We start from the raw sequence: 22550 nt of genomic DNA on the forward strand, positions 1-22550 counted from the left end.
TTAATATTTGCAAACCAAATGAAGGTTTCCTTTGTAGAATAATAAGCTGTCAGGTTAGTAAAACAGCGATATCAGAATTGATTTTAGGTTAATAGGTTAATCACACATAGTTGGAAAACTACACAAATTCTATTATTTCATGTTTTTTTCTCATGGTTACTGTGAAATTGTGTGAATACATCAATGCAGTGCATGTTATCTCTGCTTGCAGAGCTTGGATTCATTGAAGGAGTTTACCAAAAATTTAAATATTGCAGAATGTACAGCCTCATGCTACATAACTAAGCTCCATTTCATGCTGAATATACAAAATTATTAATGTATCTTAAATAGAAAACTATCTTTAGACTTTTATCTTTTTACTCCAAAAGCATTTTATTAAAATAAATTTGATTAAAATAAAAAAAATCCGATTTAAATTGAAAAAATTCAATAAAAAAAAAAATTCATCAATTTTTATCCACCCTGATTACAGGCCTTATTATCTGGTTCAGGACCAGGGGCGGACTGACCATTCAGGCACTCGGGCACTGACCAAGGGCCCGGGGTCAGTAGGGGGGCCCATGAAATGCCCCTGGTACCTTTTATAGGCTTTTTTGGGTGTGCTTTGAGTGTGGGCAAGGACACAGGGGCCCCATGATCTCCTACTGCCCGGGGGCCCCATGAGTTGTCAGTCCACCCCTGTTCAGGACTTAAATCGGAGTTCCACCCAAAAGGGAAAGTTCCGCTTTAAAGATTGGTCCCTTGCTTACCATTAAGGATTGGCACTTTTGGGGAGCGGGTACCTGAAATTGACAGGTGCCCGCTCCCTAGGTGACCGGAAGTGGAAGTTGTCCTCCTACCCTCCCTCCCTATAGTCTTCTAGTCCCAGAAGACTACAGGGCCATTCAAGAAGCGCAGCGCTACTCGCGCATGCGCAGTGGGCACCCGGCTGTGAAGTTGCAAGCTGTTACAGCTGGGTGCCCACACTGAAGATGCCAGCGCCTGGAATACAGGATGGCTGCGGGGGATCGAGGGACAGGTAAGTGGCTGTTTTTTAAAAGTCAGCAGCTACAGTTTTTGTAGCTGCTGACTTTTATTTTTTTACAGTGGGAGTGGAACTCCGCTTTAATGGTGATGATTCTGGTGGCCATAAAAATAGTGATTTTCTCAATATTCTTAGCAAAAGGCACTTTTTCCACGTTAACATTTTTTTATCTTGAAAATCAAGGGTGTCTGTACCTATCAAATAGAGTGAAAGGTCTCTACTGTGATCCTTTTATTTTCTACACTTTTCCAAAAAAAAAGAATTGTTTTAACCCTATAAAAACATGGATAATTACATCACAGATGGGATTGAGGGGGCAAATTGGGTAAATAACAGCATATTTTAGGAAGTTTGCTCATCTCTACTTACTATCTAATAGAATATGAGATTAGTTGTATTTACATACTCTCTATAGAGGAAGGAAATGCAGTGTAATGAATATAACATCTGTTATGTGACATATTCTTTCTATTAAACTGGCCATAGTCCTGAGCGTAGTCTGGAGTATGGGGCAATTTCCTAACTGTGTCAACTTTCAGCACAACTATGATGACGTGTTCTAATCCTAAAGCCTGTGTTATGCTAAGTCTAAAATCAGGAACTGAAGGCACATTACTATATAACAGACACTCCCTGTGACTGTCAGATAAAGATGAAGTTTGTAGTAAGTGTGACAATATTGACAAGGAATGATTAACAAAAAAAGTTAAAAATAGAGTTTAAATGTATCACCCGCTGTAAAATGAAATGAGGATAGATAGGGCAGTGCTTGTCTTCCTCTAAACTACAACAATGACAGCAAACGAATCCTGCATCCGGCTGATTACAAGCAGTGGTTTATAGACCCACAGTGGGCCACACTTACTAAAGGGTTACTAAAGGGTCAAGGTTATATATGAAAGATGGGTTGAGTCTGGACGGCTGTAGAAATACTAGTTTCTTATATTCTAATTCCAAGATCACCGTTTCTGAGTTCTACTGCAGCAGAGGTACTCCCTTGCCTGATGTTCATTTATAATAATTTTCTATGTAAGAAATAGAAATGTGTGATTTTTGCGTTCCAAATTAATATTTGGATGAATTTTTTTATTCAGAGATTTGGACTCAAAATTTTAAATATTTGGCAGTAGCAGGAGGCAGTATGTTCATGAAGTGCTGGAGAGCAGTACAAAAATGAGTGTCTGCAGGCAACAGTGAAGCATGGTGGAACTCTTGCAGGTTTGCGGCTGCATTTCTGCAAATGGAGGTGGAGATTTGGTCAGGATCAATTGTGTCAATGCTGAGAAATACAGACAGATATTTATCCGTCATGCCATGCCATCAGGTGTGTGATTAGCCCCAAATGTATTCTGCAGCAGGACAAAAACCCCAAACATACAGCCAATGTCATTAAAGCGGAGCTCCACCCAAAAGGGGAAGTTCCGCTTTAAGGACTGCTCCCCATTAAGGATTGGCACCTTTAGGGAGCGGGGGGGGGGGTGGGGGGTAGCGGGTACCCGAATTTGACAGGTACCCGCTCCCACTTCTGTTCCAATCGGAAACAGAAGGTGTCCTCCCTCCCTGTAGTCTTTTGGTACACGTGACAGGTCCCAGAAGACTACAGGACCATTCACAAAGCGCAGTGCTACTCACGCATGAGCAGTGGGTACCCGGCTGTGAAGCCGCAAGCTATCACAGCCGGGTGCCCACACTGAAGATGCCGGCCTCCTGGAATACACTTGAGTCAGAAGATCTGTGGTTAGTTCTCTCAGATGTGTGATACAACCTACCTGCCAAGTTCCTTCAAAAACATTGTGAAAGTGTACCTAGAAGAATTGAAGAATTGATGCTGTTTTGAAGGCAAAGGGTGGTCACACCAAATATTGATTTGATTTGGAGTTCTCCTCTGTTCATTTACTTTCAATTGCGTAAATTGATAAAAAATAAACTAGTAACACTTCGATTTCTGAAAGCGTTCTTAAATTACAGCATTTTTTCACACCTGCCTAAAACTTTTGCACAGTAGTGTAGAACAAAAAAGATTCCCATATACTGCTCACATGTATCAGTGTGAAAGGCATAGTAAATATAGCAAGTAACAAGCCACATAAAATATAAATGCGGTCCAATGGGGTTCATTGACTTAAAGAGATCACACACTGGGGTTGATTTACTAAAACTGGAGAGTGCAAAATCTGGTGCAGCTGTGCATGGTAGCCAATCGGCTTCTAACTTCGGCTTGTTGAATTAAGCTTTGAGAAAAAAAACTGGAAGCTGCTTGGTTTCTATACAGAGCTGCACCAGATTTTGGATTCTCCAGTTTTAGCAAATCAACTCCACTGTTTATTTACATTGTCCTTTCTTTTTCAGTGTGTGAATGATGGCACTGCAATTATTTTAATTAAAAAAAAAAATCTAAGTGCCCTTTTTCCCAATCAATATACAGCTATCACATGACCCAGCTCCTTCCCAGCCTGTCTGCAAAGAAACTTAAGCATGAGGACCCCACAAGTATATATATATAGAAAAGGTACAGCGCTAAAATCACAATAAAAGGCTAAATGTGTCAAGTGGAACAGTAAAGTGCATCACATATGTGTATAAAACCTGTGAATAAAATGAACAGCAAATCTGCAAGCAATAAAGCTTTATCGCTTGCTGATTTGCTGTTCATTTTATTTGCAAGTTTTATACACTTATGTGATGCACTTTACTGTTCCACTTGATACATTTAGCCTGTTATTGTGATTTTAGCGCTGCACCTTTTCTATATAAGTAATATCAATAAACAGTTTTAAATTGTCATACGAATAAATATCTTTATTATTTTTTGGCTTTAACTTGGTGTGAGTGGATTTCTGCCAGTCACAGGCTGTGTCGCACCCCACCAGCCTGTGTCTTAGAATAACAGGGAGGTGAAGCCTTCATTAATCTACATGTAATATCCCACCCTCATTGTGTTTAGCTCTTTAGTGGGCATGGAGGAGGAGGAGGGAGGGAGGGGGCTGTCATTTACCACTGTGTATATGCCAACATTTGTGACTCTATGGTCACATGGGCTGCTCAGATGTGATAGGGAGGAAACGCTCAGCATAGAAACTCACTGAAAACTGAGCATATGTAGAGCTGCCAACACTGCTCTGCCAAATCCCTAGCTGTATTGGGGACATGGAAAGAAGGTGGAGATGGAGAGGATCAACCAGTTTTTTTTTGCACAATACAGAAAATCAATCCCATAGTGAGTACAAACAGCATGTACTACAACATTTATTGATAGCTTTTTATGATATGGGTTTAATGACACTTTAAGCATAGCTTTATTCATTTACATATTAAAAAAAGGAAAGCACAAAATAGGATCCTTTAGGATGGAGAGTGGGCAGAGGTTTTCGCAAATATGTTACATTTACCAGGCCCTTCCTTTCCAGAATGAACACAATGAGTGATCGGTACCAATCACTAACTGTGTTCATTCATAACTGAAGCATAATAAACAGTGTTTTTTTTGGGCCATATGGGGCCCCGTGGTTTATAACAGCAGCCCTGTCTGTCTCTATAAAGATGTTTTATTTTAAAATATAATGACTATCCATCTCACATTAAACTATTCATCTCCAGATGAACTATGAGGCTATGATAAACGAATAGCTGATGCAAAGTTGTTTACATAAAGGTAGCGTCAAAGACACAAGGACACTACCAAATACAGAAGGAGTTCTTCAGAGAACCATGAAAATGTAGAATTGCCCTCCAAAGGCACTGGGTTTAGCAGGCTAAATATATTGATTAAAAATTGAATGAATTAATTTAAAAAAGCACAAATCATAAGCGGCTTCTAATATTTGTATGCTATACATGGTTGTTTTCTGAAACTTTTTGGAGAACAGGATTTTTTTTCCTGTTAGAGCAAATTGGACCCAGTTGGTTTAGGGGCAAAGGTACTAACAACTCCGTACTCTAACAAAAATGAATGCAGGGCATACATGGATCGAATTTCAAACACATTTTCTTTAGAAAATCTAAGATTTTGTGTGTTATCTAACAGGTTGCCATAACAATGGCGGGGACGGCGGAAGTTCCCGCCCCCTTATGGCAACCTGTCCATCAAATCACACCATGGGGAAGGCAAGTGAGGTCTGGAAACGGAGCAAGCCCCGCAACAATAATTAGAACAGCACAGATCTTACACTACCTTCCCACACTGGACTCTGGTATCTGGTAAAATGGTGCCAAATTCCGCCCATTCGTGTCATTTCTGGTTTCAAAGTAATGCAATATTCAGTCACTAGGAACCCAAAGGACTCCTAGGATACAGGAAAAGACATCCCAGGAGACGGATCGCCTTAACACGTCATTGCCTAGGCGGTTGGGACCGAAAGTGCAGTCCTGAAATACGGTTTTAAGATATTTATATTAAGAAAAAAAAAGTTTTATCCAAATCGGGCTGGACAACACATGAGCCATGTAATCAGAGGAACTTTAAAAAATGGGTGGAACTCCACTTTAAGCTAGCGTGCATGGAGCCTAAATGTCAGTATTCTGCAACCAGTAACCAAAAACAGCAATATAAACATTTAGATTTTACCCATATGAGCATATCAGGATTATGCTGCAAAACGTGGGACACCCTGGAAACTGTGCTGCAATGACGGCTCACATAGGATCCCCAGGAAGATGAGAGATCAAGAGTGGCACAGTGGCTTAGTGGTTGGCACTTCTGCCTGGCAGTACTAGGGTCGTTGGCTCGAATCCCAGCCGCGGCACCACCTGCCTGGAGTTTGCATGTTCTCCCTGTGCCTGTGTGGGTTTCCACCGGGTACTCCGGTTTCCTCCCACACTCCAAAGACATGCAGGTAGGTTAATTGGATCCTGTCTAAATTGTCCATAGTATGTGTATGTATGAATGTGAGTTAGGGACCTTAGCTTGTACACCCCTTGAGGGTTAGGGACTGATGTGAATGTACAATATATATATGTAAAGCGCTGCGTAAATTGACGGTGCTATATAAGTACCTGAAATAAATAAATAAGAGAGATTTGTATATCCTGGTGACAGGACAAGAAGGGTGACAAAACAGGGTATGGTGATCATTATTTCCAGGACTGAATGTAAGGGAAATCTTACATTTTATGTTGTCACTGAAACAAAAAATAAAGTGAAATCTTCTAATGGGGACACTTGTTCCTCTGACAACTGTCTAGGAGGGGATTCCCCTTATTTTGGAGAGATTTTCTCTTACTACCTTGTTTGGCTATGGGACAGGAATAGAAGAAAATTCTCCCCAATAGGGCCTAGAAAAAAAAGTGAGAAGGGTTTCAACCACTGCCTGCGTTATAAGAGTTAAAAAAAAAACAAGTTTAGATACTGTATAGTTTATTGTAATCAGGGGCGGACTGATCATTTGGAAACTCGGGCACTGCCCGAGGGCCCGGGGTCAGTAGGGGGCCCCATGAGATGCCCCTGGTACCTTTTTCATAGGCTTTTTTGAGTTTGGGCAAGGACACAGGGACCCCATGATCCTCTATTGCCCAGGGGCCCCATGAGTTGTCAGTCCGCCCCTGATTGTAATCACACTAGATTTCCAGCACCGCATACTAAAAAGTCCCATACAGCTAGTCTCAATTGTAGTTTTCTGAACATATATTTTATTGAGTTATAATGAGATCTGGTAAAACATAACTTTATCTGTTATTGTTATTAATTCTGCCATTCATAATTCTCCAAATCACAGGTGATGTTTAACAAATGGAAGCCCTTCTGGGTGATATTGCTGGAAGATGGGATTGAATACTACAAGAAAAAAACTGATACCAGTCCCAAGGGAATGATTCCACTGAAAGGATCTGTCATTGTTAACCACTGCCAGGAATTCAACAAAAGACTGGTAACCTACCTACCTATATTGAGAAATAATGTTTTTAATATGAAAACTATATTTGCATAAAACTTGCTTAGTCCTCATGCACACTTGACGTTTTTACAGCTGCTGTTTTTGGCTTTTGACATTTTTTTTCTACAGCCAGTAAACCCCCCAGCATGTTATCCTACGTGTCCATGCACACATAGACTGTAATCAACGTTTTTTGGCTGGAAAAACCCCCCAGAAATAGTGGGTTTCTAGAGTAGGTTTTTAGCTGTAAAAACGCTCTAACACTGAAAAATGTGGGAAAATGCGGTAAATTGCTGTAAATCATGGCAAACCGGCTTTTCTGGACTTTTTCTGACCCCCCCAAATTTTTTTTTGTAAGAAAAAAGCTAAAATAACACAAACGCGAAAAAACGCGGCAAAATGCCACTAAACGCTGAAAAAAAAACAAGTTTAGATACTATATAGTTTATTGTAAACACACTAGATACCAGTCCCAAGAGAATGATTCCACTGAAAGGATCTGTCATTGTTAACCACTGCCAGGAATTCAACAAAAGACTGGTAACCTACCTACCTATATTGAGAAATAATGTTTTTAATATGAAAACTATACTTGCATAAAACTTGCTTAGTCCTCATGCACACTGGACGTTTTTACAGCGGCTGTTTTTGGCTTTTGACATTTTTTTCTGCAGCCAGTAAAAACCCCAGCATGTTATCCTGTGTGTCCATGCACACATAGACTGTAATTAACATTTTTTGGCTGGAAAACCCCCCAGAAATAGTGGGTTTCTAGAGTAGTTTTTTAGCTGTAAAAACGCTCTAATGCTGAAAAACGTGGGAAAACGCGGTAAATTACTGTAACTCGTGGAAAACCAGCATTTATGGACGTCTTTTTAACTAAAAAAAATAAAAAAAAAAACCTAAAGAAAGCTAAAAAATGCAAATTTGAAAAAACACAGCAAAATGCCACTAAACGCTAATGCACAAATGCTAAAAAAACACTGAAAAGCTCACGTTTTTAATGAGACTTTACACAGCTAACGTTACCAGCGTTATTAAAACTCCCAGTGTACATGGAGACTTAACTTCAGCTGTATAATTTGTAAAAATAACTAAAGTGCAGCGCTCAATGGATATTATAGTGGAAGGCTCCTTATGAGATAAATTCTATCAATAAAGTTCGACAGCTGTAGTTTCCTATGAGGTAGTTATCCCACTGGAAATTGGGACTGAAATAGCAGAAGTGCGCACTCACCAGAAGCACATGAATAATGCGCATGTAGGAATAATAATCCTAGATGATCTGTAGTCAGCAGGTGGTGGGCATCCTTCTGTGGTCTGGTCAGTCAGCCTGGTTATGGTATGAGATACTGCTAGGTCCAGAGGTCCCCTTAAGGGTTGATGGGCATACAGGGCTCCCTCCTCTGGATGCTGGATGGCATAGGACTTGGTTCTGTAGACATAACAGCTCCACATAGGAGCCCAAGAACAGGTGCCAAGATAGTGTAGTATTTCTCAAAACTGAAGTTTATTCAAATATAAGGAAATGACAGGGTAGTAAACATGCTAAAATCGAGCACAAATGTAATCCAGGTATAAAATGTGTCACTGACCCTTAATAAGATGGCCGCCGGGCCTCCTCGTGGCGGCAAAATGACGTCACGCTCTGTGCAGCTCCTCCTAAGGCCTTTCGTGCTAAGGCACATCATCAGAGGGGAGGCTGGACAGAGGCATGACTGACGTCTGCGGTATAGATATGGGAAACGGCGTACGCGCATTGAGCCGCTGCCATTTTCCCAGAGATTACCATAACTAGGCTGACTAACCAGACCACAGAAGGATGCCCACCACCTACTGACTACAGATCATCTAGGATTATTATTCCTACATGCGCATTATTCCTGCGCTTCTGGTGAGTGCGCACTTCTGCTATTTCAGTCCCAATTTCCAGTGGGATAACTACCTCATAGGAAACTACAGCTGTCGAACTTTATTGATATAATTTATCTCATAAGGAGCCTTTCACTATAATATCCATTGAGCGCTACACTTTAGTTATTTTTACTGTTATTACAAAGGTCACTGTGGGTACCTTAAGTGTTCAGCTGCTGTTTATCTAAGAGCGCTCACTATATTCTTTTAATTATTTGTCTGTATAATTTGTGTTAATTAGTTTTAGCATTGATGGTGCAGCATTTTGGGTTAAGACAGGCGGTGAGGAGGTGACATAGTGCTTCCTCGCTGTCTCTTGGGCACCTCTGAATCTTGGTGTTTATGTCTCTATTGGAGAGATTTGACATCCCCTCTGAGCAGATTTTCTTTCACTTCATCTCCCAATGACAGGTATTGAGAGAAGATTATACGGGTGAAAGGAAGTGAGAGAAAATCTACATACACACATAAACGTATAAATAAATGTAAACAAACATTTTAAAATGTATTAAACCATGGACGGTATCAGTAGAGAAGTGGAAGGTATCAGTAGAGCAGAGGGAATGTGCAACACACGGGGTGATTAGGGTGTGTCCAGGCACAGCAGACCCACCCTGTGCGCATGCCTATGGTGACAGGAAAAAATCTCCCTGGCCACAGGAAGTGAGGAAATATCTCCAGTAATAAGTATGGGGGGGTAGATCTTCACAGTAATAGGAAGTGAGAGGAAAAATCTCCATTATTAAGGAGGAAGGGTGGGAGAACCCTTCAGTAATAGGAAGTGAGGGGGTATCTGATAACAGGAACTGAGGGAAAATCTCACAAGAGGTAACAGGAAGAAAGGGAATCTCTCCAATAATAGGAAGGGAGGGGGCAGATCTCTACAGTAAAAGGAAGTGAGCGAGACAATCCCATTAGTGAACGGATGTGAGGGGAAATCTTCTTAGGAAAAGAAAGGGGGGTGAGAAATCCCCCTGGTAATAGGAAGTAAGGGTGGGAATCTCCCTGGTGACAGGGGATGAGAAGAAATCTCTGTGTCCTTGTTTGAGAGATTTCACTCACTTAGGGACCGTTGTCCCAGTTTGATTTGTATACCATATGCAATAGATCTGTGCTGCATTTTTCTTTTTTGAACTTTTCAAGTTAGCGCCATATTGGATTCCGCGAAGATTTGTATATTTTGGTCAGTCAGATTATAAAATCCCATGATGCATCAGGTTTCAAAATCCAAAGGAAGCCTTTACTAGTTTACTTTATAAGGAGCGGGTGTGAATTAGTTCAAACAGCAGTTTGGGAAAGATTTGTGAATATCGCGGTAACTGTCAATCTGCTCGATTCAGGTAAAACTTTTCTCTAATGCTAGTGTTACCTTTACATTGTCCGCATTCGATAATAAAACATTAACCACTTGCCCTCCAGAGGATTTACCCCCCTTCCTGACCAGGCCATTTTTTGCATTACTGCGCTGCGTTACTTTAACTAACAATTGCGCAGTCATGCAATGCTGCACCCAAATTAAATTTACTTCCTTTTTTCCCACGAATTGAGCTTTCTTTTGGTGGTATTTCATGGCCTGTGCATTTTTTATTTTTTGCGCTATAAAAAAAAAGACAGACAATTTTGATAATAAAACAATATTTTTGACTTTTTGCTATTAAACATGTCCAGTAAAAAATTTAAGAAAAATTAAATTTCGTCATAAATTTAGGCCAAAATGTATTCTGCTACATGTCTTTGCTAAAAAAAAAGTCCCAATACGTGTAAATTAAATGGTTTACGTGAAAGTTTTAGCGTTTACGAATGGCGGTATAGATACTGGAAATTTTTTCTTTTAACTTTTACTATTAATGGTGGCGATCAGCGACTTTTATGGGGACTGCGGCGGGCATTCTGACACTGGGGGTAAATGACTTGGTGTCACTGGGGGGAACTGACTTGGTGTCACTGACACTGTACTAATGGCACTGGGCAGGAAGGGGTTAACATGAGGGGCAATCAAATGGTTAACTGTGTGCTGGAAATGTTTTACTAGGGGGTTGTTTCTGTGTGCTTCACTGTAAGCACACTGCTTTGGATGGCTGTGCTCTGCACAGCCATCCAAAACAGTGCACCCGAGCTGACAGGGAGGAGAACTGTTAGTAAACAAAACAGTTCCCCATCGAAGATTGTCAGAAATCACCTGGCGCCAGTGAGTAATCACCAGCCGGAACCCAGTAATTGACAGATGTGGCCGTGAATAGCAGCGCGGGTAGGGAAATGCAAAATCATGTATATATATATATATATATATGTGTGTGATTTTGCGCACCCGTGCCACCCTGTAGCAGTATTTCTATTCTATTCTAATTATAATACTGTACTGCGGTGAAAAGGTTTTATATTCAGCAATTTATTTTTTCATTAGCTTGTCTTCAAGATGACCACTTCTAAACAGCAGGATCACTATTTCCAAGCCTCCCACTTTGAAGAACGTGATGCTTGGGTGAAAGATCTAAAAAAGGCATCAAAATGTATTCAAGAAGGACAGAAGTTTGCTAGAAAATCCACAAGGCGTTCCATCAGATTACCAAGCACAATCAATTTAAGGTTAGTCAACTGTCTAAGAATCTAAAGCTGAACTCTAGACGGATATAAAAAACAACGCAATGTAAAGTATATGTAAACACAGTATCTATTTTCATTATGCTGAGTAGGTTTCATTGTAGGTTTTATTGTATTCATCTTTATTAAAGCAATAGTAAACCACCACAAAATAAAAAAAAATTGGGCTACCCGCGGGTTTAAGTATTAATGTACTAATATGCACTGCATATTAGCACATGATGACAGACCTACCTGCACACAGCACAGCACTGTCATGGCTCCCCGATGCTTCCATCTTCACCCCATCTTCCTTCCAGGTTCGTGTGCTCTGACTATATGAGAAAAGAAACAAAGTGCAGCTCTATAAATAAATGAACATAAGAAAAAAACTAACTTATAATACAAATGTAAAAATGTGCATTACAACAATCAAATAAAGTCCAATGATGACGTGCTCAAGTGCTTGAAGAAATAAATCCTCTCATTAAAATACCACCAAAAGTGCCATGAAAGTTGAAAAGTGATGACTTGAATCTTCATTTTACTGATGGAGAAAAGCCCACACTCCAAAGAGGCACATTATAGCATCTTACCAGAGCACAATGACCCTTGCATGTGACAGATAGGTCAAACTGCGCTTAAGTAGATTAAAATATCGCATCCAGAGATGGCAACTCCTCCGGCTAGTATGCAAGATGGAAAATTGGACTCCCAAGTCACTAAGGTGTAAAATACAAGAAACGCTTCCATAGTGTAAAACTGCCAGGTATAATTTATTAAAGAAATAAAAAGGCATCACCAGACTTATCAGACCATATGAAATACTCAGGAGCGGAGCTTCGATGATCATCTTACGCATGCACGTGGGGGCCTTTAAAGGTATGGCACAGGTCTGCCGTCCCTTCAGAGCACATGCGCCAATGACGTCACTGGCTGCATCCCGCGTGAATATCTCCCAAACAGTGCAAGTTTAGGAGATATTAACTGTACCTACAGGTAAGTCTAATTATAGGCTAATTACAAGTTAAAAAGTCGACTTTACTTCCACTTTAGGCAAATTATTTTCTTGTGAAACTATTATAATGGGTTTTTTTTCCACAATGTTTTTTTACCTTTCCATAGCACTAAGCCATGGCCTCACAAGACTGCAGGGTTGCCATCCTGGTGCGTGCCTGTTGGGCTGTCTATCCTTTAGACCTAATAGGCAGCCCAATGGCCCAATGAGCGACTGAAGGAGGGCTCACATCAGGCTGACAACACTTCTGCTAATTGTGAAGTAGCGGCTTAGCCCCAATGGGCTGTTCATTAGGTGTATCAGATAAGCAGCCCAACAGGAAGGAACTGTGTCAGGGTTTTGTAATTGCTATCTCTATCTAGCAAGGTTTTTCCTTTACTTCCTGTCTTAGTGATCGCCTTTCCCCGATCTATCCACCACAAAATGTGCAAAGTTACTTCGTGAATTCTTTCACACTTTCTTCTAGGGCCCATTCACGTGTGCACATCTTCATGGGTATGTTCACCTGTAGTACAGCACACTGTTTAGCTTGTGATGTGCTGCCAGCCTGCCATTCATTTCCAATGGCCCCCGTATGTGCAAACACCTTACTGGAACTGGAAAAAAGTTGTACATTCTGGACCATGGACATGCAATGAGGCCTCATTAAAAAATGAATAGATTGTACACTAGGATGCTCACCAATGCCCCAACACAGGAAAATGTGTTTATACTTGTAAATGGGCCCTTAGTGTTGGGTCTCTGAATAAGAATTAGCTGCTGCTAAGGTTATCCATGTTTTCACCCCAACTCATTTTTTTTCTCTACAAACTGAAGAGTTAAATAACTTTAGTAACTGTTTCATGTATGTTCTATTAAACAAATTAATACTCTCAATAATTTTTTTAAAGTGAGTTATACATGTCTATGAAAGATCCAGATCGAGGAATTAGAGAGATAAATCTGGAGAAAGACAAGAAAGTCTTCAATCATTGCTTTACAGGTAAAATACGAAAACACATGATCTGCCATTTGTATTGCCTAGAAAGATAAAACAATCCACAACTATTTGGAGGGATGCTATAAATTCTTGCAAAGTACAGTTTTTCATGCTATCAATCACCTCAAGTAAGTCCCTTTGTTTATGATATGCTTTTCTCCAGTACTGTTGGATTTTTATGGAGTTTGAGCCAGGAGAAATTCATACATCATGGCTGTTCTTAAAATTGGCTTCATTTCCTTGCTGAGACCCAGGGACACATCTACCAAAGTTGTATATTTTTTATTACAAGCATCTGACAAAGTTGTTCTAAGTCTGTGATAAAAATTGTTGATTCTCTGGTGTGTAATCCCTCATATTATGTTCTACGATAAATTATTGCAGTTTATATTGTATGTAATATTAAGTTTATGTGGTTTGGATGCGCATATTACCCTTTTTATTTACTGCTTTGCTCTTATTCCTACAGTGACTAATGGATAGTTTCTATTGTGTTTTAAAGCAAAACATATATGTAGCATGTAACGGAACCGCCCCCAGTATGCACTTGGGTACTTCTGTTAGGATACCGCTTCCCTGTCCGAAAACCGACCACAGACACCACAGCAGACCAAACAAGACTAGACGACACCAGTCTCGAAGTAAATCAGGAAATAGACTACTTTATTTTAACACAGATACAAGATATATACACTCAGGAGACAATCCCCCCTCCCTGCATAATGACTCAGGGCGGGGCAATCTACCTTTAGTAACAAGAGACACACCAGCAGACAGTCCTGTCAGGAGGGAGGCTGCTGGAGACACCCCCCACCAAGCCAATACACATAAACACATACATCCCATATTAGTTTGCTCCAAGCAAGACACACAATAGAACAATGGGATGCAACCACATGGTATTAAACAATCAACAACCCCCCACCCCAATATTAGGACAGATCACCCTGTACCCCTAACAGGCACAGGGTGACTTACACATAAGAGGGATATGGCAAGCTGAAACGGGTCTTCCACCTCTCCAAAGTGAGCTGTGTTCCATGGGCCCCCCACCCAAAATGACTCCCGTCACATAGCGTTTACCCTCAGAGGGGTCGCTGATAACTTACCCAGGTCTCCCACAATATTACAGAGGCTGCCAATCACATGCACAGTTCCATGCACACCAATAATTCAGATTCAGTCTAGGGGATGTCTTTTTAGAATTTATTGCTGAATACCCTGAACAGGAGAGGGTTTAGGGTCAAAGGAACTCCAAAACAATACCTGCAACTTTGGGAGGACAAACTTCTCAATAATCTTCTCTACAGAAACCTTTCCTAGCGGTAACAGGGGATGGCCGGTATATCTACTGTAGCACTCTGTTAGGCTCCATGTACACTGCAGCTGATAAACTCACACTTTTCTGCTTTTTTTTCAGCAGCCCCTGAACTCTCCCTAATGTTTTCCTATGTGTCCATGTACACTATGTTGTTTACAGTGGTTTACAGGCAGCTGAGTTTACAGTCGTTTTTTTTAACGCACCAAACATGTGTTCAGGAGTAGATTTTATCATCGTTTCAAACGCCAGTTTGTAAATGCATGTAAACGCTTGTAAATGTGGCTAACCGCGTTTATAAGCGTTTGCGTTTGGAAATTGTTTTTAACTCTTCCATTTCCAGATGCTGTCTAGAGCCTTTTTTCATCAAGAAAAATGCATGCAAAGCATTTTCCTGGTACTCAAATGGACCTGGTACACCATACTTTGAGGTTTCGCATGAAAGAAAATATGTCAGACACTGCTGCAATAATTTCTGCACAGAAATGAGCTGGAACACATCCAAACACCACAAAAACAAAGACAGCTAATCTCAACACATACTGCTCTCTCTGCTTCTGCTCTCTCTATTTCTCTCAAAATGTCTGAAATAGTAATTTTTTTTACTGTTTTTCAGTGCATTCTGGGCATTTTGGAAGGTCTCCTGAGGTTATCTTTAAAAAACGCTTCTAAACGCAAATGCAACGTTTTCAAGCAGTCAGTTTCCATCGTTCAGAAGTGTCCCGTGTACATTGAGCCTTAGAGAAGTCCCTGTGCACATAGCATCCTCTGGCACTTGGTTTCCTTTTAGCACTTGCATACCCAAAAAGGCTACAGCAAGGTCTTTACTCACAGTATCCCAGGAGCTGTCTGCCATTCAGCATCCACAGATCCTAAATGAAGGAGATAAAAGATCCTTTCTCCAGACAAGAACTTGGAACAGTGCTCTCCAGCAAAATCCATTAGCAGTCTTCTGCAGGTCCTCAGCCCAGCTCCTGCTGAGACCCAGACTTCAATTCCTTGTCTCAGTAGCTTTCTCCCAGGAGCAGCAGCCCCAGGCGGACTGGAACCCGTCTCTGGAGAGGAAAGCAAACTCTGCTCAGGCCTCCCAAACATTTATCCCCCCCCCCTCATCTTCTGGACGCTTTATTCCAGGGATTGGCTGGAGCATAATAAATATATCAATGTTGGCTATTTGAATCTCTCAGCCCTGTATTCTGGAAGTTTCCTCCAGAAGCAGGCGAGAGAAATCAAAACACCCAGCTCAGGAAACCCTAAACAGACAAAACCAGTAGATCACTGCTCCACTCACTACAGTGAAGCCAAAAACTAGATTTAGCCTAGCAGCCTAACTAGGTAAGGGTCTGACATATACAATACACAAGAGATTAAAAAATCCATAAAGCTGAAATACAGGCACAAAAACTTTCATTGAACTATATTCCTTACAGGGTTACTATAACCACAAAAGTAAAATCAGTCTGTATATGCAGTAAAGCATGCTTGTTATACTCACTGTGGAACTTTAAGGGGTTAATCCTCTACATTGTGTAAAATGTTGTTTGCTCCTGATTTTCAGATCCTCCCCTTCTTCCACTGCTCCCCCCCTTATCTCTTGATAAGACATATCCTGTGGAGTTACATGCTCAGTTTGGTGTGTATTGCTAGAAAGGTTTTTTTTTTTCTGAGTGCATATGATCAGCACAGGACCAATAAGCACTGTCCAGACAGAGGGTCAGGGATCCTGCATCTTCCTAGAGCAGAATGAAAACTACTCTTAGAAGATTAACCAGTGTTCAGCTGCATACTGATAGAAATCACAAGACTGCTATATACTGCTAATGAGACAAGGTATTTAGCAGTTTATATTAACTAAAAAAAATTCATTTCCATGTTCTGTGTAATGTGGGAGACCAGATATAGTGAATGCAGGGTCCTGGGTTTAGTAATACTTTAATAGATACAAAAAGTATAAATTAATTTTTATGTGCTCCATATCCCTTTGCAAACCAGAATATTACTTTGTAAAAATAGAAATGACATAATTGCTGTGTTGTACATAGCCTGTGCAGAAAGCAGAGCTGTGGGAGTTACCTAGCAGGCCTCACCTACTACAATCTTCCTGCAGTAGGGAGTGGAGACAAGACCAGTCACTCTGCACAATGAGAGAGCAGCAGTGACTGGTCCTTATTACAGGAAGCTGCAACACAGGCAAAGTTTCACACTGGATTATTGCACAGACCTGGAAGAAGTACACAAAGCACACTGATATTAAAGAAAGAATACACATGCTTCTTGTATTTAGACAATATTTGCTTATCCCAGAGTCCAGCTTTAACCGGCATTGCCTGTAGGCTCAGGCCTGTGTCTAATGGTGAATCCTGCTCATGGGCAGGGCTTCAGTTTACCCAAAAAACTGAAGTTGTCAGCTTCAGTTTTATTAGGAAGACAGTTTTGAACTGGGCTATGTGGAGCCCACCAAACACTCAAGTAGCTAAAGATTACCATAGGGTTAAAAACATCAAAGAATGTCCATGTAGCACACTATTGTAATCAAACATCCCAAATATGTGGGGGTAAAAGTCACATAAACGTAGATCTTTTAATACTGTAAACATACTGTATATAGTATCACAAAGTCATCAGCATATTGTAAATGTTCTAAATATACATCCTGTGATCTGTATTTTACTTATATAGAACATACTGCAGTGACCTACTTACTGCAAGGCCCCAAAGGGGGGACCTGAATGTCTAATGGTCATTTTATCAGTAATAAACTATTAGATGTTGATAGTCACTTACCAATTCTCTTTATCAAACTAGGCACTTGTGTAATCGACTGGTTAGAAGCAAACAACTCGGTCAGAAACCGCCAAGAAGGTCTACTCTTGGCTTCTGCCTTACTCAATGAAGGTCATCTTCAACCTGCAGGAGACGTGTCCAAAAATGCTGCTGAAGGCTTGGCAGAAACAACTTTTCTGGATACTACAGAAGCATTATATTACTTTGTAAGTATATTCTGTACAATTATTATAATCACAAAGGGTATGGTTTAAAGTGGTACTCGTAAGGGCCATTCACTCTAGGAACTGCATGTGTGCGCATGTTCTTGTGTGATTCACATTCAGGTCTGTGCAGTGTGATTTCAACCTATTAATATCGAATGGGCTGAAATTGGGTTGCACCAAAAGTAATGCATGCGTTTGGGGTGTTGTTAACTTTGCACTGACGCCTGCAGCAGATCACCAGGGCAGTGAGATTTAAATGTGGTGCGGGAAAAGGAATGCAGGTTCCCCGCACGGCATTCTAGTGTTAACAGGCCCATAAAGCAGACATAGACACTAACTGAATGAAATTCAGTGTTCTAAAGCATTGTATTGTATTGGTATCCTGAAAAACTGTAATTTAAATAAATAAACGTGTTTCCCTTTTTCTTATCCTAAACTGCATCTCAGTACACCTTAACACCTGCAGCCTCTTTGTAGTCAGTTCTGGTCTACATGCTCTCCAGAAATGGCTGCATGCCATTTCTCAGGGTGGGTTTCCTGCTCTGCTTAATATTTGTTGAAATGCCAACTTGTAGTCTCCATCAGAAGCTCAGGATGACAACACAGGAGTGCAACTGGAAAAAAAGGGGAGTATTGTCACTCTATAAAAGGAAATGTCTGAACAAGGATCTTCATGGCAGGATCACCAGCTATTATTTTAAAGAAAGCTACAGATTAAGAAAAGATTACAATTACTTACATTAACATGTTTATATGGGATGCTGACAATTAGGTTTACATATACTTTAAAGTCGAATCAAACCAGCCCTATTAATACATAGATGTAGTCAGGCTATCTGAAATGTAAAGTGTCAGACATATGTCTTATTATTATTAACGTTTTAGTGCTGCATGCTCCCAACAGTGATTAGGTTTGCAGTGTTCTTGACTGGAGCACTGGGCAGGGTGTGTTTTGGACCACCGGGTTTTTGTGTGAGAGTAGTGGTCAAGAAACACATTGATACAAGAAAAGTAAAAACTCTGCACACAATATACTTTTAAGGCAGACTGACTGAATCCATGTAATAAAAAAGTGGGTTTAATTGGTCTTTCGGGTGCTTTCATATGGATTGGGGTCCACTCTGATCACCAGGGATTCTGTGAGCAGATCCTCTGGTGAATCTGATGTCAGTTTCTTTTACATCCCATTGAGTGCCCATTGAGTTTATATCCGGTGGACACAGTCGGACCTGTGACAGCTCTATGAGCAGGCAAATTAAAAAACAGACTCCGTTATCCATTTACATCAGGCTGTCTCTGATCTGTCACATTTAGGTCTGCAAAAACAGAAAAGGACAAATTCCTTTTCCTTGTCTTTTTCAGATCTAGACAGACTTGGAGGTAGGTGGGTATAAATGGACAGAAGTCTATTTACATCCACCTGTCTATAGGACTGCATGGAGCATCTGATTAGGTCCACCTGAAAAGCTAACAGTCGGACCTAAACAGAATGCCTGTGAAAAGGTCCTAAATCAGAAAATGTTCCATTATAGTTATATGCCCCTAGATATGGTTCTTGTATGCATCATAATTTAAACAATCTTCTTTCCGCCAGACTCTCACATTTTTACAATTAGTAAAGTCAAAATTACAAGAACCCCCCCCCAAAAAAGCCATATTGCTAAGAACTTTAGTGGAAGCTATCTTTAGGACTTCTACTGAACACAGATAGAGTGTGAAATCTTGTTGACAAGTGATGCAGATTCTTCTGAGGCGCAGAATCTAAATGAGAGCTAGTCTTCACCAGAGCTCCTGATGGTGGAGATGGGCCAGAACTGTAGCTGTCCCAGTTTACTTTGCTGCAAGCTGTTACCAGGTCACAGTCCTCTTGGGTGCCCCACCAAGGGGGTAGTTTGAACAGAACAGCTACAGTATGGAGAGTGTACTCAAAATATTAGGCAAAAAAAGTAGTCAGATCCAGGCAGAGGTCATAGGCAGGCAGCAGGCAAAAGAGTGGTCAGATTCAAGCAGAGGTCTTGGGCAGGAGGTCGGGTTAATCCAGATCGGCCACAAAACAGCCAATCAGTAGTGTATATCTTTTGCACAAAGCAGGGTGGCTGGGCAAGAGGACACAGCACCAGCCCCTTCCAGGGATGGAGCATAAATACCCTTTTGATCAGAGGGCGTGCCCAGGGTTGTTTCACGGAAGTCTGGAACTTGTAGCAGGGATTTGTGAGCACCTTTTGAAGTCCTGGCATGGATTCTACAAGAACCATTGGATGTCCTGGCAGAGATTGTAGAGGTCATGACAGGTATTCTGTGAGTACTGTAACAGATTTACAATCTGGACAATTTGAGGCTGGAGTTATTGTGTTCATCTGATGCAGTACGGCAAAAGTAACACATCATAGTTAACATATACCAGAAAGCTTTCTTCACAGTGATTTCAATTTCCATTCCTCATTAAAAACCACCCCCTGTCTTCAGAGGTTCTTATTTGAGAAGCTGCTGGCAGAGTGAACTATGTACTTCCTTTTTTTTTTTGTGACTTGCATTGGTAAGAAGTCCTTGGCAGAATTCTTAGTTTCACTTCATCTACAACCATCAAAAAGTGAGATGAAGGTATTACATTTTCTGTCAGTTTCTCAATAATGTAAAATAAATCCAAAATTTGTGAATGACATAGTAAGAAAGTGAAAGTTGTCATGACCTACTTCGAGGACGAGGAAGACACACAAGCAAATATGCTGAAAACTTCACATTGTCTTTGACTATCAGCCACATGAAGATTCAAACACTAGTGTATTCCCAATATTTAAATATTATTTTCAGTCCATACGTGCTTTATATGAGATCTCTATCTTAATTAAAGTGAAGGATATTACTCTAAAAGGACTCTGTCACTTTGATGTGAATGGGTCTCTTGCAAGCCTACCACTCAAAAATCGTACACTCAGCTTTGCCGCATTACTCTGCCAATCCCTTCTTTGTTGCAGCTGGCGCAAAATAGCCAATGCTCATAAGTATGGGGAAGCATGTGACCTCCCCCATGATGCAGTGCTCAGACATTAGCAGCCAATTGCGAAGGCTCGACACTATCAGCTGATAAGGGCATGACATCATAAACACTATGCAAGCCCTGAAACCATCCAACACAATGCTTTCACAGAGAACTTTACGCCGGCTGAGATAGAGGAAGAAGTGAAGCTCTACAAAGCTGAGTATAAATGGGAATGGGTGGGCTACCAAAAGAAAAAACACAAAAACGCATACCAAAAGTCCATGCCATTGAATGGGACTTTTTGTGATTTTTTTCATTCTTTGAGTGCTTTATCTGTATTGGGAACACAACTAATGTGCAAACCAAATTCCAAATACCATAAGCTTATGTCTATGACTTCCCCTACTTTGACCGCTGATGTACAATCCTGCCCATGTGGGCTCAGACACCTGTGGTGGTAAACGTGCCTTCAGAAATGCAGAAATGAGACAGTGGCTGGCTGTACAATCTGGTAACCAAATGACCATTCTCAATAAGGACCAATATACAAACATGGAAGTTCACAATGGCGAAGCATATTTTTCCTTTTGGAGAGGAAATGTTAGAGAGATTGTCTCAGGAAAAGAATAGCAATCATTTTGAAAAATCTATTTGACAAAAAAAAAAAGTTAACCCCCCCCCCTAAAACCAATGCAGCCACCATATTTAAGGATTCATAAGTTGGAATAAATTAAATTGTTGTTCTTGCGTTTAGGTAGACTTTAACATCTCATTTTTTTTAAAGAGCAGCCCTTATTAGCTGGGCGCAGAAGGGGCTGAAAACAAGGGTAAAAACGTCTGCAGCTATACAGCTTTATCTACAGGGAGAACATAAATAGCAATTTCCTTTCTCGTAAAAGGCTGCACATTGCACATGTAAAATCATTAAAAATAGCTGTTGTTGACTATTTTTATTTCAATTTGGTGTCTCACACTGATGAGAAATTCCATGCCTGTACAGTATGTAGAATTATTATTTTAGCATATATATATAAAAACAAAAACAATTTTATCATTGCATTATCCATTTTTCCCTTCCTGGGACAGGAAGTACGGGAAAATCTATATAACACGAATGCAAAAAACTATTTAAAAAACTTTTAATTTGAATGGGGAAGGGTTAGAATATCTGTCATGTTTTTTATTGTCAAATCATAGAAATACAGAAAGGAGTGCTAGACTAAAAGCAGATTAAAAGGTCTGAGATAATGTCAATTGTTGGTAAAATAGACATATAAAAAGCCAATCTGCTTCAGGAGGAACACCACTTGCCCTTCATGAAGGCTCAAAACCGGATAAAACATGGATGGATGAAAATAAAATGGTGGCTTTACAGATCTATATTAGATCCAATATTGAACAGGGCACATGGAGTAACAAGTTACCAGCAATTGTTATTGCTGTCTTTGTTCCCAGTGGAAAAATTATGCTCCACTTCCTAATAAATGTCAGCCCATGTGCCATGGTGTGACAAGGTGTCACTAGGAAAGGGAGAGAGGGGATATCTCCCTAAATGGGATAAACCAACAATACTCCGTGAGAGGTGTTACCCTTTTATCCAAAATAAAAAAATTAGATTCCCTATCTCACCAAATAGTGGTCCCTACCAATCACCGTCTCTTAATAACAAGACCACCGTCCCACTCTTGCCTACAAAACTCTCCAGAGTAATGGAGAATTACTATGTCTTCTGCACAGATAAATACTGTATGTTTTGTTGTGTCGCAGTACCAGATTCAACTTCATCTAAAGTACCTGTATGTCACTTCAGCTCTGATGCAGAAGATCAACATTCTGGGCCCTACCATACAGGGTATAACATTCAGCCCCCTTCA

At 40.5% G+C, this 22550-nt stretch overlaps 1 protein-coding gene across 2 annotated transcripts in view; it reads left to right on the forward strand.

The window, feature by feature from the left end:
• PLEK (pleckstrin) overlaps nucleotides 1-22550 on the forward strand; it is a 75458-nt gene that overhangs the window by 27491 nt on the left and 25417 nt on the right. Inside the window, exons 2-5 of one of the 2 annotated variants that reach the window (XM_089682679.1) lie at nucleotides 6739-6891; nucleotides 11216-11397; nucleotides 13300-13391; nucleotides 17512-17696. In XM_089682679.1, coding sequence (XP_089538805.1) covers nucleotides 6739-6891; nucleotides 11216-11397; nucleotides 13300-13391; nucleotides 17512-17696 — 612 coding nt within the window. Of the gene's footprint in view, nucleotides 1-6738; nucleotides 6892-7365; nucleotides 7438-11215; nucleotides 11398-13299; nucleotides 13392-17511; nucleotides 17697-22550 lie in introns of those variants that run through there. The other variant, XM_089683373.1, reaches the window with a different exon arrangement.

The sequence above is a fragment of the Staurois parvus genome, unplaced genomic scaffold, assembly GCF_062004578.1.
Source record: "Staurois parvus isolate SC_StPar_1 unplaced genomic scaffold, SC_StPar_1.0 ptg000001l, whole genome shotgun sequence".
Classification (NCBI taxonomy): domain Eukaryota; kingdom Metazoa; phylum Chordata; class Amphibia; order Anura; family Ranidae; genus Staurois; species Staurois parvus.